At 37.8% G+C, this 14,107-nt stretch overlaps 1 protein-coding gene and 1 non-coding gene across 2 annotated transcripts; both read right to left on the bottom strand.

Annotated features, from left to right (window-relative positions):
- Positions 1 to 153: 153 nt before the first annotated feature.
- On the bottom strand, positions 154 to 2,780 carry ventx3.2 (VENT homeobox 3, gene 2). The gene is made up of 3 exons (NM_001129916.1): positions 2,486 to 2,780; positions 1,361 to 1,611; positions 154 to 628 (listed from the first exon to the last, which is right to left on the bottom strand). The coding sequence occupies exons 1-3, from the start codon at positions 2,748 to 2,750 to the stop codon at positions 296 to 298; spliced, it is 849 nt and encodes a 282-aa protein (NP_001123388.1). The 5' UTR covers positions 2,751 to 2,780; the 3' UTR covers positions 154 to 295.
- Positions 2,781 to 12,234: 9,454 nt separating this feature from the next.
- On the bottom strand, positions 12,235 to 12,321 carry mir202-1 (microRNA mir-202-1). The gene has a single exon (NR_049604.1). It is a non-coding gene; the product is annotated as a microRNA mir-202-1 (primary transcript).
- Between the last annotated feature and the right edge of the window lie 1,786 nt (positions 12,322 to 14,107).

The following is a 14,107-nucleotide window of genomic DNA, read 5'->3' as shown; positions in this document are numbered from 1 at the left end:
CTTAACTTACCCTTTTAAGCAACAATGCTAAATGTGACCAAACCTGCAAACCTGACTGAGTAAATGAAAGCAGGTAAAATAACTGAAGATGACTCAATAGCTTTGGTTAAGGGAAAGGCAATATTTAGAATAAACATGTACGATCCAACCATCTGCATTAAAACAGATTTTTTTTATTATTAAAATTAGTAATAAAACAGAATGTTCTCTTTTTTACATTGTGTAATAACTTATAATAAATAATTGAATGTGTCCATAAAAAATAATAACAATGGTGCTCCAAGAATGCTTTCAGTTAGTATGGGCTGTATCTTTGTCGGGTGGGCTCATTGAGTATTGGGCGTACAAGCATGGAAGAGCATGGATAAGAGCCAAGGTTTGCGGAAGGAATAGCTGGATGGAGTCCAGGTGACATTACAGTAGAGTGCAGAGGGCCAAATGGAATAGATGAGGCTGCCATTGTCTGAGGAGCCAGGACAGGAAACTCCGACTGGACGGAATATCCAGGTGTTGGAAGGTCGGGGTAACCATAATAAGGCAAATAAAGTCCTGAAAAGAAAGCTTCAACCCTTGCATCTTGTGTTTGGCGCTTGAACTTCATCCTTCTATTCTGAAACCAGGTTTTGATCTGAAGGAAAGAAAATAAGTTATTATTATTTATATCATAATAATAATTTCTAAGCACAATTTGTATGCATTTTTTACACATAGCAGGGATGAGAGTCAAAGTAAATGACATTAGCTTCTTTTGGTCTCCATATCAGAACTATGCACTGAGCTGGGTCACCCAAAGTGCTGGAGTATTAACCCCATTAAAGGCCTGAGCTGGATGCACACCATTAAAGATGCCAGGGTGTGACCATTAATCCTAATACAAGGGGAATCATCTCAGAGGACCTTGGTATACAAGATAAAATCCTGGGTTTACTATTTCTTATCTCTACCAAAAAAACTAAAAGATAATGTCATTCCAAGCAAAATTACAACGTAAATGAATGCATCATTGATATGCAGATATAATTGTACTGAATCTCACTGAAATGTTATCTTATCTGTACTGCTGGTCCAGACTCCTCAACAATGTAGCAAAAGCCAGCTGATTAACTGTGCTGTTGGAGGACCTACTTCTGCTGCATTGTTTTAGGAGTCAGAACCAGATAAGAGAACTTTACAAATAACCACAGTCTAAAAACTGTTAAAAAATGTATATTTGAAAGTGGCTTAGAATTACATTTTCTATTGCTATTTATTATGACAATTTGAGAATAGTTTATTTATTTTTTTATCTTGCCCTCTCTTAAACCAAATAACAAACTAAAAAACAAATATCTAAGCATGTTTGTGCATTGTTGCTGCTTACCTGATTCTCAGAGAGTTTCAGCACCTTGGACAGCCGCCTTTTCTCACTGGATCCAATGTATCTGTTCTCCTTGAAGCTCTTCTCAAGCTCCTCCAGCTGCTCAGCGGTGAACTTGGTGCGGGCTCTGGAAGCGGCATCTTCATCACATACAGATTTTGTCTTCTTATTGGTGTCAGTCATGCCAATGACTCGTTGGTCAGTGCTTGACTCAGCGGAAACCTCTATTGAAGTCCTTCGAGATGTAGTAAGCTCTGTAAAGCAATTGAGGCAGAGGAAATATTGTTATTATTGTTCACTGTGATCAAAACACATCAAGTTACACATAACTTCTGATTCCTAAAATGGTCTTACAAGTTTATTTAATATAGATGTTTATAATAGAGATCAGCTATGCTTCTTATTGGGAGTGTTGGGAATGAGCCTATAGAGGCTTCCCCAGAGGTAAACTAAGGCCCCCGCCCACCCTACATACTGGCGCTGCAGTTATAGACCAGGTACTGGCAGTTTATGTACTGGTGAAGTAGCAGTGAGCCATCTGAATACATGTAGAGTTATTTATTTGCATTTGACTGAGCTTAAGTTCCCCCAAAAAAATATTCCACAAGTCTATTCACTTCTATAGATTGACTAAAGGGGTTGTTTGTCTTAATAATAACTTTTTTAAAATGTAGATGGTAATTGTTGTAGTTTTTTTTTAGATTGGTTTGATTTATTTCTTAATTTGTTGTAGTTTTTAAAGCTTATGTTCAGGACCTTTGCAGTTTAGACTATTAGCAGCCATATGGTTGCTATGGTCCAAGTCACCCTAGCAACCAGGCCATACTTTAATTTAGCAAATGGAAGATAAATATGAGAGGGCCTGAATATAAAACTAAGTAATAAAAAGTAACAATAAAAGAGTTATTTATTTGCATTTGACTGAGCTTAAGTTCCCCCCAAAAATATTCCACAAGTCTATTCACTTCTATAGATTGACTAAAGGTATAGAGAGGGCCTGAATATAAAACTAAGTAATAAAAAGTAACAATAAAAGAATATCCCTGTCCATGCTGCTACACTTTAGCCAATGGATTTAGAATAAATTCTGTATACTTTACATTTAATGAGGTCAGAATGTAAATTTACCTTGTGGTGCTGGGTGGAAATGCAGTTGGTCTCTAACCGGTGGGCTTCTCTCTCCATTGTGGACATTCCTTCCACAATAATTTTCCTTCTCTCTGTAGTCCGGAGTTGGCAATATAACTCTCGATGGCAATGAGACATTGTATTCCCTGTTAGGCGGCAAGTCTGGATTTCCACTTTTGTATCCCAATAGATCCACATTGGTGCAGAGGGGTTTCCTCTGACTGCTCTCTGAAAGCCATGCCACTGAGTATGGTCTCTTCTCCATAGTCCTTCACGTTTGTGTTTCCCCTTCCACAGATTGCCCAAAGTAAGTTTCTCTCTGAGGCTGCACATGTATTTAAACCCTTAAACTGGGGAGGGGTGTAATGAGTCAACACTTGTTATGATACCTGTAACAATGGGCCTGACTGGGCGTTACACTAATCTGCATTGTCAAAGGGCTGTCATATCTGCCTAATCCCTCATCTGTCTACCCTTGACTCTTTCACTTGGCACCAAGTTCATCTCTTTAAGACTGCCCATTAAGAACATATCTGACTTACTTTTAATTGAATCAGACCCATTTAGGATTAGATAGTCATATATTATTGTTTTTCTTGGTTACAAACTAATTCAGGGAGTCAATTCAATGACTTTCAGATTCATTCAGACCTACAATGAGACAGAAGCTATGATCAAATCACGTCTGGACCCTATGGGCAGACTCATGTTCCAAAAAATCAGCTATAAATAAAAATACAGTACTGATCCAGGATTTGCATTCTTAATTATAACTCACGACAGCCCGGGAAAGCAATGCAAGCCCTCAATTCAGTCGAAGGAAATAGGAAGTGAAAAATGGCTGCTGCAATACAAACACCAAAGTGGAGACGGCTTTATCTGATCTGTGTTATTTTTTTTTAGGAAAAAAAATGTTAATGTGTTTTATTAAGGAAGAAGGACTTTAGGAAATGAGGGAATTGTCATGAAGTATAATAACAAATGTGTGTAAAACTTGCCCGGCCTCATTTCAAAGTCAAAGGCCCTGATGTTTTTATGAAGCAGATCAAAAGCCTGATTGCAAATGCATTGTGGCAGGTAGAGTGCTCGGTGTCTGAGGTGGGGGCCTTTCTATTACATGGAGAGGTGCACTTCCTTAACGGTCTCCTTGCCAGGTAGATCAGCATTGGAAGGATCTGCATTGCACGTCTCCTCCCCCAAAAAACACTTCATTTAGTTTGGTAACAGGCAGTCTAGATAAGGAGGCACCACAGCAAGTAGGCATTCAACTTCATGATAAGGAACAAAATGGCAAACATTATTCATTAAAGCCTGTCAACAAATCTCATTAATAAAGCCAACAAAGCCCCCAACAGAACTAAACCTAAAGTATCAAATTGTCTTTAGCTATCAATGCTTTAAATCTAAAATACATTTTAAATCTCCCCTGAATGCTAATGCCCCACATGGAGACTGCCTCAAAGCCAGCTGTAAAGAAGGCAATGTCTGTGGGTATTGAAGATCCACAAGCAAAATTGTGTTGGCAGCTATCACCAGAGCACCGCAGGCATAAACATCTTCCCATTATAAAAGATTGCACATTGCTTATACAGGTATGGGATCCCTTATCCGTAAACCCGTTATCCAGAAAGCTCCAAATTACGGAAAGCCTGTCTCCCATAGACTCCATTTTAATCAAATAAATCTGAATTTTAAAACTGATTCCCTTTTCTCTGTAATAATAAAACAGTACCTTGTAACTGATCCCAATTAAGATATAAATAATGCTTATTGGATGAAACACAATCCTATTGGGTTTAATTACATTTTTATTGATTTTTTAGTAGACTTAAGGTATGGAGATCCAAATTACGGAAAGACCCCTTATCCGGAATACAATTGGTGCCGAGCATTCTGGATAATGGGTCCTATACCTGTACTATTAGCTTGGTGTAAATAAGGAAAGTAGGAACCATTAGAAGACATTAGCCTAGGTGCACCCAGACACAGAAGAAGAGGTCATGCCTCTATGTGCACAGCAATCATCTGCGTCAGGGCTGTCCAACTAGAGGTCTACGGATCAGATTTGGCCCTACAAAGGATTTTTATGTCCCTCAGTCTGTCCAAAGGCTCTTTAGACTTCACTATATGATATCACCATGTTCATTTAATCTGACCCTTAAACTTGCTTTATAGTAAATAACTGACCCACTATATGTAATAAGTTGGACAGCAGTGATCTGGGCCATTCTCCTACCCCCACCCCCATTACTACTGCTAATCTGGCCAGATGTGGATGATAATAAGAGTCGAACGTCATATTTACAATAGAAACCTGCTTGTCATGGAGTAACATGCACCTGTGGATAGATCTTTGCTGCCTTAGCAGTGCCACTTGATGCAGGGGTTTTGTCTTGCCTTTAAGGTTGAGATACCCCTGTGTATGGTCAATGGTTTCTCTAAACTCTTGAAGTTCTACTACTACTACTGCGTGTATCGGCATACTTGAGGCAGTTAAGCTCAGGCCCAGACAATCTGTGGATTTTGGCAAATGCCAGAGGGGCTACTGTTAGATGTCATGGGCAGTTACTATTTATTGGGCCTATTGGAGGCTGTTTGGGCCTCTGTGTAATACTTGAAATGCCAGGGCAGGAACCTCAGTCTGGACCTGCAAAAGCTCTGCTTGGGCAGTAACTGTTGAAAATTGTGAATACATTATAAATCACTACATAACATATTGTCACTTTAGAAATTAAAGATTGTACTTGGCCTGTATAAGTCTGTAGGAAAGTTAAAGGACCCTAAAATTCCCATGGTATAAAAGTAGGCGATGTAATAACTGGTCACATTCCAGCTGCCTTAGAGTTGCATTATACACATAAATCCTAAATGTCAGTCACAGTGTTGACATTCACACGTTCAACCTGAATGTGATGTTGATTCTTGCACTTATTGTTTGGATCATCAGCCTGGCACCTAAGGAACAGCCGGCTCCACATATCAGCGGAATGGTACAGATGGGGGTTGCACATCCCTCAGCAGAACACTTGGAACAGTTGCAATTAATAAAGTGAATGTTACATTATAGGACTCTGATGGGTTTGGGAAAACAGAACTATTTGTAAAACATGGACTGTAATTGTTCTGTGGAGAGTAAAAGAAAGGGTTAGAGCTGCCAATGTCAGTATGAAAAACATATCCAAATACTGAAAGGCAAAAAAATTACAATGACATTTGGCAGTTTGAAAATCAATTCTTTTCCGCTAATTTTGTCAAAACCAAACACTTAAACCCTCCATGGGAATTCAATGGAAAAAGTGTACAGCATAAACAGTGGCACTATATAAATGAACATATACACACTGTACATAGGCATTCTCACTGAAAAGTCTTTAGGATTAAATTATGAGAAAATAAGAAAAATCTATGGAAATGGTATTTTGCCAAAATATGTGGCAACGGAAACATATAAGATGAAAAAGGTTAAAAAATAAGCATCCTGTCAAAAAATCTGTCTGCTATTCATGTTTTTTTTTATGACAATGAAACTCGGCTCCTTGGGGGTGCCAAATTTTTAGGTGCCGTCTATGACTTTTATCACTAATATGGGACCCTGCTGCTCCTTTTGCTTAAAAACCACACTAGTCCTGAGTATGTTTAGTAAAGCCATCATTTTATTTATTCTGCTCAGGGGTTCCGGTTGGAACCTGGAAGTTTCTGGGAAGAAGAAGTAAAATTGTATTTGCCAACTTTACTGAAAATACCCTGGCCCAGTGACTTTTGTAAAAAGGAGGGGCAGCCCAAGGTACTAGTTTAGCAATTATAGTCAATTGGGGGGTTTATTGTCCTATTTTTGATTAGCAGTAAAAAAGTAATATTTATATAATATTTTTGACAATTGGATAGAAGTTTTTATTTTTTTTTGCCCTTCAGAAAAAGGCATCTAATGTAATTACTATTTTTTTGAAACCTCACAACTCTATGGATACACAACAAGGACCATAGTTAGGCTTCCCACTGCACAGGCCAAGTGGAAGTTGCCTTGAGTGGAAACTTACGCGATTTAGGGGAAATCGCAGCGCCGCGTATGCCATTCCACCGTCGATTTACATACTCTCCAGTGGGATGGCATTTCGGGGAGATTAGTCGCCCTAGAAGCCCTATCCTGAAGCACATGTCAGGCCTAGACTGGGATTCTAAATAGGCCCTTGCATTTCAAGCACACAGAAGCCCAAACAGCCTTATCAGGCCCAATAAATAGTAACTGCCTATGGCATCTTACAGCAGCCCCTCTGGCATTTGCCACAATCCACAGATTGCCAGTCCAGGACTGCATGTCATTGCCAGTTTTACTTAGTATTTTTTTACCATTTCCATCAAATTTCACAATTTGGATAAATACAGAACTATCCCATTAATCCAGTGTTCTTGTTCATTGTGTTCATGGGTTATAATACCAGATAGCATTTATGTGTAAGAGGCTCCCTGTTACTATAGCCAAGGCTACAAGCAGGCAACATGCAGTGAACAAAGAATTCAACGCTGACCATTTGCTTGCAGAGAAGAGCTAGACAAATCTCATGTAATAAAAAAATCTCCTAGTTATTTGAGAAGAATATTAATACTGTTGTAATCATTTTGGACAAAAGAGTACCATTATATCATTTACAAGACCTACTCCAACTGTGAACATATTTATATACCGTTTGCCATTCATGTAAACCAAGAATTAAAGAAAGACGGTAGTTCAGCATTAGGGAATATAATACCAAACCAATAAGGTAACATGTATAACACGACTTTGACTTAGTAGTATTTTATTTTGTACCAAGCTGATAATTATATAGTACTATTATGTGCCCCCTCTTGTAAAATATATATATAGGCAAACCTTTAGATTTGAAGCGATACTCTATAATATAGGTAAACAGTTAGAATATTCTACTAAGAAGAAGAGAAATTCTCACAATACAGGAGGTCTATTTGGGAATAGAGATGTAGCGAACTGTTCGCCGGAGAACTAATTCGCATGAAAATCGGGTGTTCGCAAGTTCGCAAGTTCGCGAACTTTTAGCGAAGTTCGCAATTTTGGGTTCGCCTTAGCTGGAGCCAAATTTTGACCTCTCACCCCAGAGCCAGCAGATACATGGCAGCCAATCAGGCAGCTCTCCCTCCTGGACCACCCCCGGACCACTCCCTTCCATATATAAACCGAAGCCCAGCAGCCATTTTACATTCTGCCTGTGTGTGCTTGATGAGTTAGCATAGGGAGAGAGCTGTGCAGGGGTTAGAGGGACAGTTTAGGTAGCTTTGCTGACTAGTAATCTACTTTCTACTGCTCTGTATGTAACTGCTGTGGGCAGCTGTCCTGCTGATCTCATCTGCTGTAACCCAATAGTCCTTGTAAGGACTGCTTTTATTTTCTGATTACTGTTACTCTTCTTTTCATTGTGTTCTGCAGCTCCGTCTGTGTGTGTTGGAGACAGGTGTGCTGCTCATAGTAGTGCACTAAGCACCAACCACACAGTCACATTTTTTTTTATTTGTGTTTTTTTACTTTGCTACTGTAATTTATAGAGCCCAGTGCTATTAGTCTAGCTGTGTTGGGACTGGGACCTAGTAGTTCACCCCCAGCACCAACCAGAGGTTTTTTTTTATTATTAATTTTTTTTTTTAATTTAAGTTACTGTTCTTTAACATGTCCAGTGCTGTTTGCTGTTATTCATAGTAGTGCACGAAACACGTTACACATAGTAGTGACATTGCATTGCAATAAAATCACCTGAGCGATGTTTTTCCACCAGCAATAATATATTCCGTATCCACTACTGCGGCGTTTTGTCTTTGCGTGTGAACTGGCTGTAACCTTTACACGACTTGATTGGCATGTAGGCGCCGGACGTTTTAAAGCAGTTTATTACACAAGTTTAGAAATGTAGCGTGATTTCTGCCCTTTACAGCACAAAACGCAACGCTGTGTCAACAACGTATTTTTCAGAGAAATGTTTGCCCTTGATCCCCCTCCTGCATGCAACTGTCCAGGTCGTGGCGCCCTTTAAACAACTTTAAAATCAGTTTTCTGGCCAGAAATGGCTTTTCTAGGTTTTAAAGTTCGCCTTCCCATTGAAGTCTATGGGGTTCGCAAAGTTCGCAAAAGTTCGCACTTTTTTTGTGAGGTTCGCTACATCTCTATTTGGGAAGGTGTAGAATGATTCAGATGACAGTGTATGCTATAATATATGCTATAATGGAGAGAGAAGCCCCAGTCAGTGTGTTGGAGCCATATCTGTAAATTATAAGGGGCTAACAATAGGAGACCTGTGCAAGCCAAACACCAGTGTGACTATGTGACACGTATATAATGCAGCCCATTCATAGAGAAAGCCCCCCTGTTCTGCTCACACCTCACACTAAGTACAAGGTGCCAGGGGCTTTTGCATAATAATTGCATCTGCCAGTATTTACCTGAGAGCCACCGCATCTCCCCCCGATACACAATAAGCCCAGATACACAATAATAAGCCCGTTACACAATAACAACCCTGATACACATTAATACCTGCACAGTGTTTATAAAATAAAGAGTTTTGATTGTCAGCTATAAATCTGTGTGTACCCCCAGGTCACTGTAGGGAATAGTATCATTGTGCTGATGGGAAGGGCTTATGGTTTATGGCCATTTGCCTAAATAACATTTTTGTCCTCTGAAAAATATGTTAAAATCCTGCAAAACTGTAAATGACACAGTCTGATTCCAACAATTTTCACATTAAAGGGGTAATTCACCTTTACATTAACTTTTAATATGTTGTAGATAGTGATATGTTTTAGTTTTTTATGTTTTTGTTATTTAGCTTTTTGTTCCGCAGCTCTCCATTTGGTATTTTAGCAGCTATCTAGTTGCTAGGGTCTTTTCTACCCTAGTAACTAGGCATCGGTTTAAATGAGAGACGGCAATATGAATAGTAGAGGGCCTGCACAGAAAGATAAGTAATACAAATAAACAATAATAATAAAAATGTAGCAAAGTTGCTAGGAATAGGGCATTCTATAATATACTTAAGGTTAATGTAATGGTGAACCACTACTTTAAGATCATTTTTTTGCACAGCATGCTGGGGGAGTCTTTAAGATCTATAAAAAAAGGTGGGTAAAGGTAACCATCTTTAGTTACAAAAAATCCTTTAGGTTGATGGCCCAGCGTCTTTGGAATATTAAGCAACACATATGCCTTCCCACCAGCAATTCACTTTACAGATGGGAAGGCATTTGGGGGAGATTAGTCGTCTGATTTAGCTGAAATTTCTTATAAAACCTTATGGTGATGTCTGTATGTACAAGGAACAGAGACAGGAATCAGAATGGAGGATCCTCTTGCATCAGATGGGTCACTGTCTTAACCCTTGATCACTTTTTGGAGGATGCTGGGATTTGTAGTCCAACATTTGGCTACAGTATGGTCCAGCAACAGTGGGTTTATCATGGAAGCAAACATTTGATACATGAAATGCTGCAGATGGAGGATGCTGGGATTTGTAGTCCAACATTTGGCTACAGTATGGTCCAGCAACAGTGGGTTTATCATGGAAGCAAACATTTGATACATGAAATGCTGCAGATGGAGGATGCTGGGATTTGTAGTCCAACATTTGGTTACAGTATGGTCCAGCAACAGTGGGTTTATCATGGAAACAAACATTTGATACATGAAATGCTGCAGGTGGAGGGTGCTGGGAGTTGTAGTGTGTTAAAGAAGTTTTATATCACTTGTGCCCCTCAATAATATATTGAGAGTTTTGGGTGCTGTAACCTAAATACTTATGGGTGGTTATTTTAATGCGTTACCCCTTGTAATAAATCTGCAGCTCTCCGATTTGATTAAACTACAACTCCCAGAATCCCTAAAGCAACATCAAGAAGGCAAAGGGCAGCCTATGACTGTATTAAAGCATGTATATCAACCTGGATACCCCTGGTTCTTGTATCCCTGGCACCCCTGGTTATTGTAAACCTAGGCACCCCTGGTTCTTGCCCCTACTAATAGCTCTGTAGCCTTCCAGATGTGGTTATACTACAACTCCCAGTATCCCTCTAGAAACATAAAGAAGGCCAAAAGGCAACCAAAAGGCACGTATATCAGCAGGGGCACCCTATTTTTACAAACCTCAGGATTCTAAATAAAACATCAGCTGGCACAGAATAATGTGATTTGAAGTTTCCAACAGCAAAAAAGCAGATACTTTGGCATGGCTATACCCACTGTAAGTGCCTTGCCATTTAATATTGTCTTCATATAATTATATAGTTAATTCAGATATATAGAAATAATGTTCTATGCATGCTTTAGGTTCACTTTGATGCGTTTCTGATGATTTTAAAGGGGGAGTAAACCCAAAAGATTAAGCCTACTGAATGACAATGCAATCCTAATCAATTTGCCATTATCCACTGATTAAGTATTTATGGTGGTTTTAAAGTTATCTGTAAATATTATTGAAAATTAAAGTAGTGTTTATATATTACAAGCAGCTTTTTATAATGTTGTTGTTAATGTATATTGGGAAGCTGCTTAAAATTATTTTTTTCTTTATTGGGCAAAATGTTATTGGTTTTTGGGGAAAAATGACTTCATTGGAATGTTTGCTTATACATATGCTACACCTTTAAGAAACACTAAACACAGTGTGCTCTTAGGGGTGGATTTATATTATGTGAGTTTAGAGTTAAATACAAAAAAACTCACCCATGTTCAATTCATTCCAAAGCACCATGTGCCCTGGCCCTAAAACCATGAAACCATTGTAAATGTGTAATAAATGCAATACATGCTGCTTATAATGCTGGAAAAAAGAGGAAAAGGCACAGGTTCCAAAGCAGATAAGTTCTGTAGAATACAATGGTGTTTTACAGAGCTTATCTGTTATCATTAACCTGTGCCATTTAGCTCTATTTCAGTGACTACACAGCAGCTTTGTTTATATAAACTATAGCAGTGTTCCTGAAGCAAACACACACAAACTTTTACCAGTGCAGGGCAACAGTACATTATATTTTAATTAATTGAAAAGGCTTTAATTTTTTTGGTGCTAGTATTCTTTTAAGTGTCAACATACTAACATGAACAACCGGTGAGTACTATATCAAAAAGAATTCTTCACATTCTTCATATAGAGATAGAGAGGATCAGCATGTCATTCATTATTCACTGGGATTTATTTGACATGCAGCATGTCAAATAAATCCCAATGAATAATATGAAGGGAAAATGGAAACATTCTATCTGTATATAAAGAATATGAAGAAGAAGAGACCATACACACACATAAACATAATAAACATAATAATATATATATATTGTCAATATATTGTCAGTATTGTCAAAGAGAGTCTTATGAATTGATAGCATAGTAATGACAAGTAAAAAAAAAGTACAAGATAAAGTGAATTCATAAAGTAATTTATTCATAAAGTGTCTATTAAGAAGAGTATTCTTATAAGATAAATGTATAAAATGTATATCAAATAGTTAATAAACTATGATAGATTATAATTATTAAACAAGCAAGAGAATTGTTGCATAACTGCTTCATAGACGTTATTACAAAGCACAGCACAACACAGTGAATCAGCCTTACACGTGACAGTTCTAGGAAATGACTGCAAGCATTACATATGAAATAAGGATACTCATATTTTTGTTTCTTTGAGTTCTCTGTTCATCCTAGAGATCCGGAATGCTGATATCTCTTTGCACTTTAGTACTGCAGAGGGGCTCAGCTGCGCCATTTTCCCATGCCCTATGCCCCTTTACATTCATTTTTCAAAGAGGTATATGCATAGGAAAAAGGAACAGCGAGTAAATGCACCGTACCATACAGCAGCCTCCTGAAAAGGAAATATAGAACTGAATAAATAATTCAAATAAATATATACAGATAATCAGATTATGTTTCATATATGTAAACAGTTACAGGTACATACAGTTACAGGTACATACAGTTACAGGTAAATACAGTTACAGGTACATACAGTTACAGGTACATACAGTTACAGGTACATACAGTTACAGGTAAATACAGTTACAGGTACATACAGTTACAGGTAAATACAGTTACAGGTACATACAGTTCCAGGTACATACAGTTACAGGTACATACAGTTACAGGTACATACAGTTACATGAGCCTGGGGATTTCTGGTTAAGGGGTCTTCCTGCAATGTTTAGCACCAGGCCTAAAAGTCGCTAAAAAGTCCCTTAAATCTCCCTGTGCCGCCTCCCAATGGCTTGACTGGGGAACACCTGGCAACATCAGCAGCAGGGGGGGTAATTTGGGGAACTTTTCAAACCTTATGGTAAAGGCTACGGAAACAATGGAAATATATTTATATATTTATATATAGAGAGAGAACAGAGTGGAGCACAACCCTCACCAAAATAACAGCCCTGGGTGCAGGTCAAAAAAAATATACATATAGAGAAAATGAACTTTTTTTCTTTTGCACCAAGTCCCTGAGCGTGCGGTACTCTTTCTTTCTCTCTCTCTCTCTCTCTCTCTCTCTCTCTCTCTCTCAATATATATATATATATATATATATATATATATATATATATATATATACATAAGAGGAGGTAAAAGGAGTACACATGATTCCTAACGAAAAAACAAAATTACAATATAGAGAGAGAGAATGAGGGGGAAAGAGGTAAATAAAATGAGAGAGAGAGAGATATGATAGATAGACAGACAGATAGAGAGTGAAAGAGAAAAAGAGATAGAGATTGAGAGACAAAGAAAGAGTGAGAGAAAAAAGCATATTTTGTGTGTGTGCAAGGGTATGAGCTCTTGTAAGATCTGCACCTGCCTCATGTATATGTATATATGTATGTATGTATATATATATATATATATATATATATATATAGTATACACAGTATATACATAAAATGAGGAAAAAGGAGTACACATTGTTCCTAACGAAAAAACTAAATTACAATAGATAGACAAATAGATAGATAGATAGATAGATAAATATATAGATGATAGATAGTCTTGTTTTCCCTTTGTAATATGTTGCAGTATCATTATTATATAATATCAGCACAAAAATACAATTATGTTGCAAATGGATTTTAAATATATATATATATATATAATGGAGATAGAATACAGGAGATATATGTATAATGGAGATACAGGAGATGTTAAGCTGTTTGCAAAAAAATATTTTTATATTGATATAGTGAACATAATGTACTGAAAATATTACAAAGTGAGAACAAGACTGTCTGCTGCCTGCTATATATATATATATATTTCATTTGTAGCACAACAAAGCCTAAGCGTTTAAAACAAACAAATATATTTATAGAGAGAGAAAGAGGGAAGAGTATGGTTTCCTATATATAATTAAATAAATAATATACAAATAAATATGAGACAGCACTTTTACTTACATGATAGGAAAGCCTCGTCCCAGGATCTCAGGCAGAGAGCTGACTCCCATGACAATTTATGGCGGGAGTAGGACCTTGAGGGAGCCCTAACAATACAGTGTAACTGTTTTCCCAAGTTGTAATCAGCTCGTTTGCAGCCAAGGCCCTCCCTGCACCTGCAGCGCCGCTCCACACAAACTTATATACTA

This window comes from Xenopus tropicalis, chromosome 7 (assembly GCF_000004195.4).
Source record: "Xenopus tropicalis strain Nigerian chromosome 7, UCB_Xtro_10.0, whole genome shotgun sequence".
NCBI lineage: Eukaryota > Metazoa > Chordata > Amphibia > Anura > Pipidae > Xenopus > Xenopus tropicalis.
Note: the sequence above shows the minus strand (reverse complement) of the source record. Positions and strands in the feature narration are given on the sequence as shown.

Bases quoted from the DNA above. Each gene is read 5' to 3' on its own strand.
- ventx3.2 (NM_001129916.1), bottom strand. From the start codon at position 2,750: ATGGAGAAGAGACCATACTCAGTGGCATGGCTTTCAGAGAGCAGTCAG. The intron at 1,612-2,485 runs GTAAATTTACAT...ATTGCTTTACAG, and splicing joins TTTCCACCCAGCACCACAAG to AGCTTACTACATCTCGAAGG. The intron at 629-1,360 runs GTAAGCAGCAAC...TCTTTCCTTCAG, and splicing joins TGAAACTCTCTGAGAATCAG to ATCAAAACCTGGTTTCAGAA.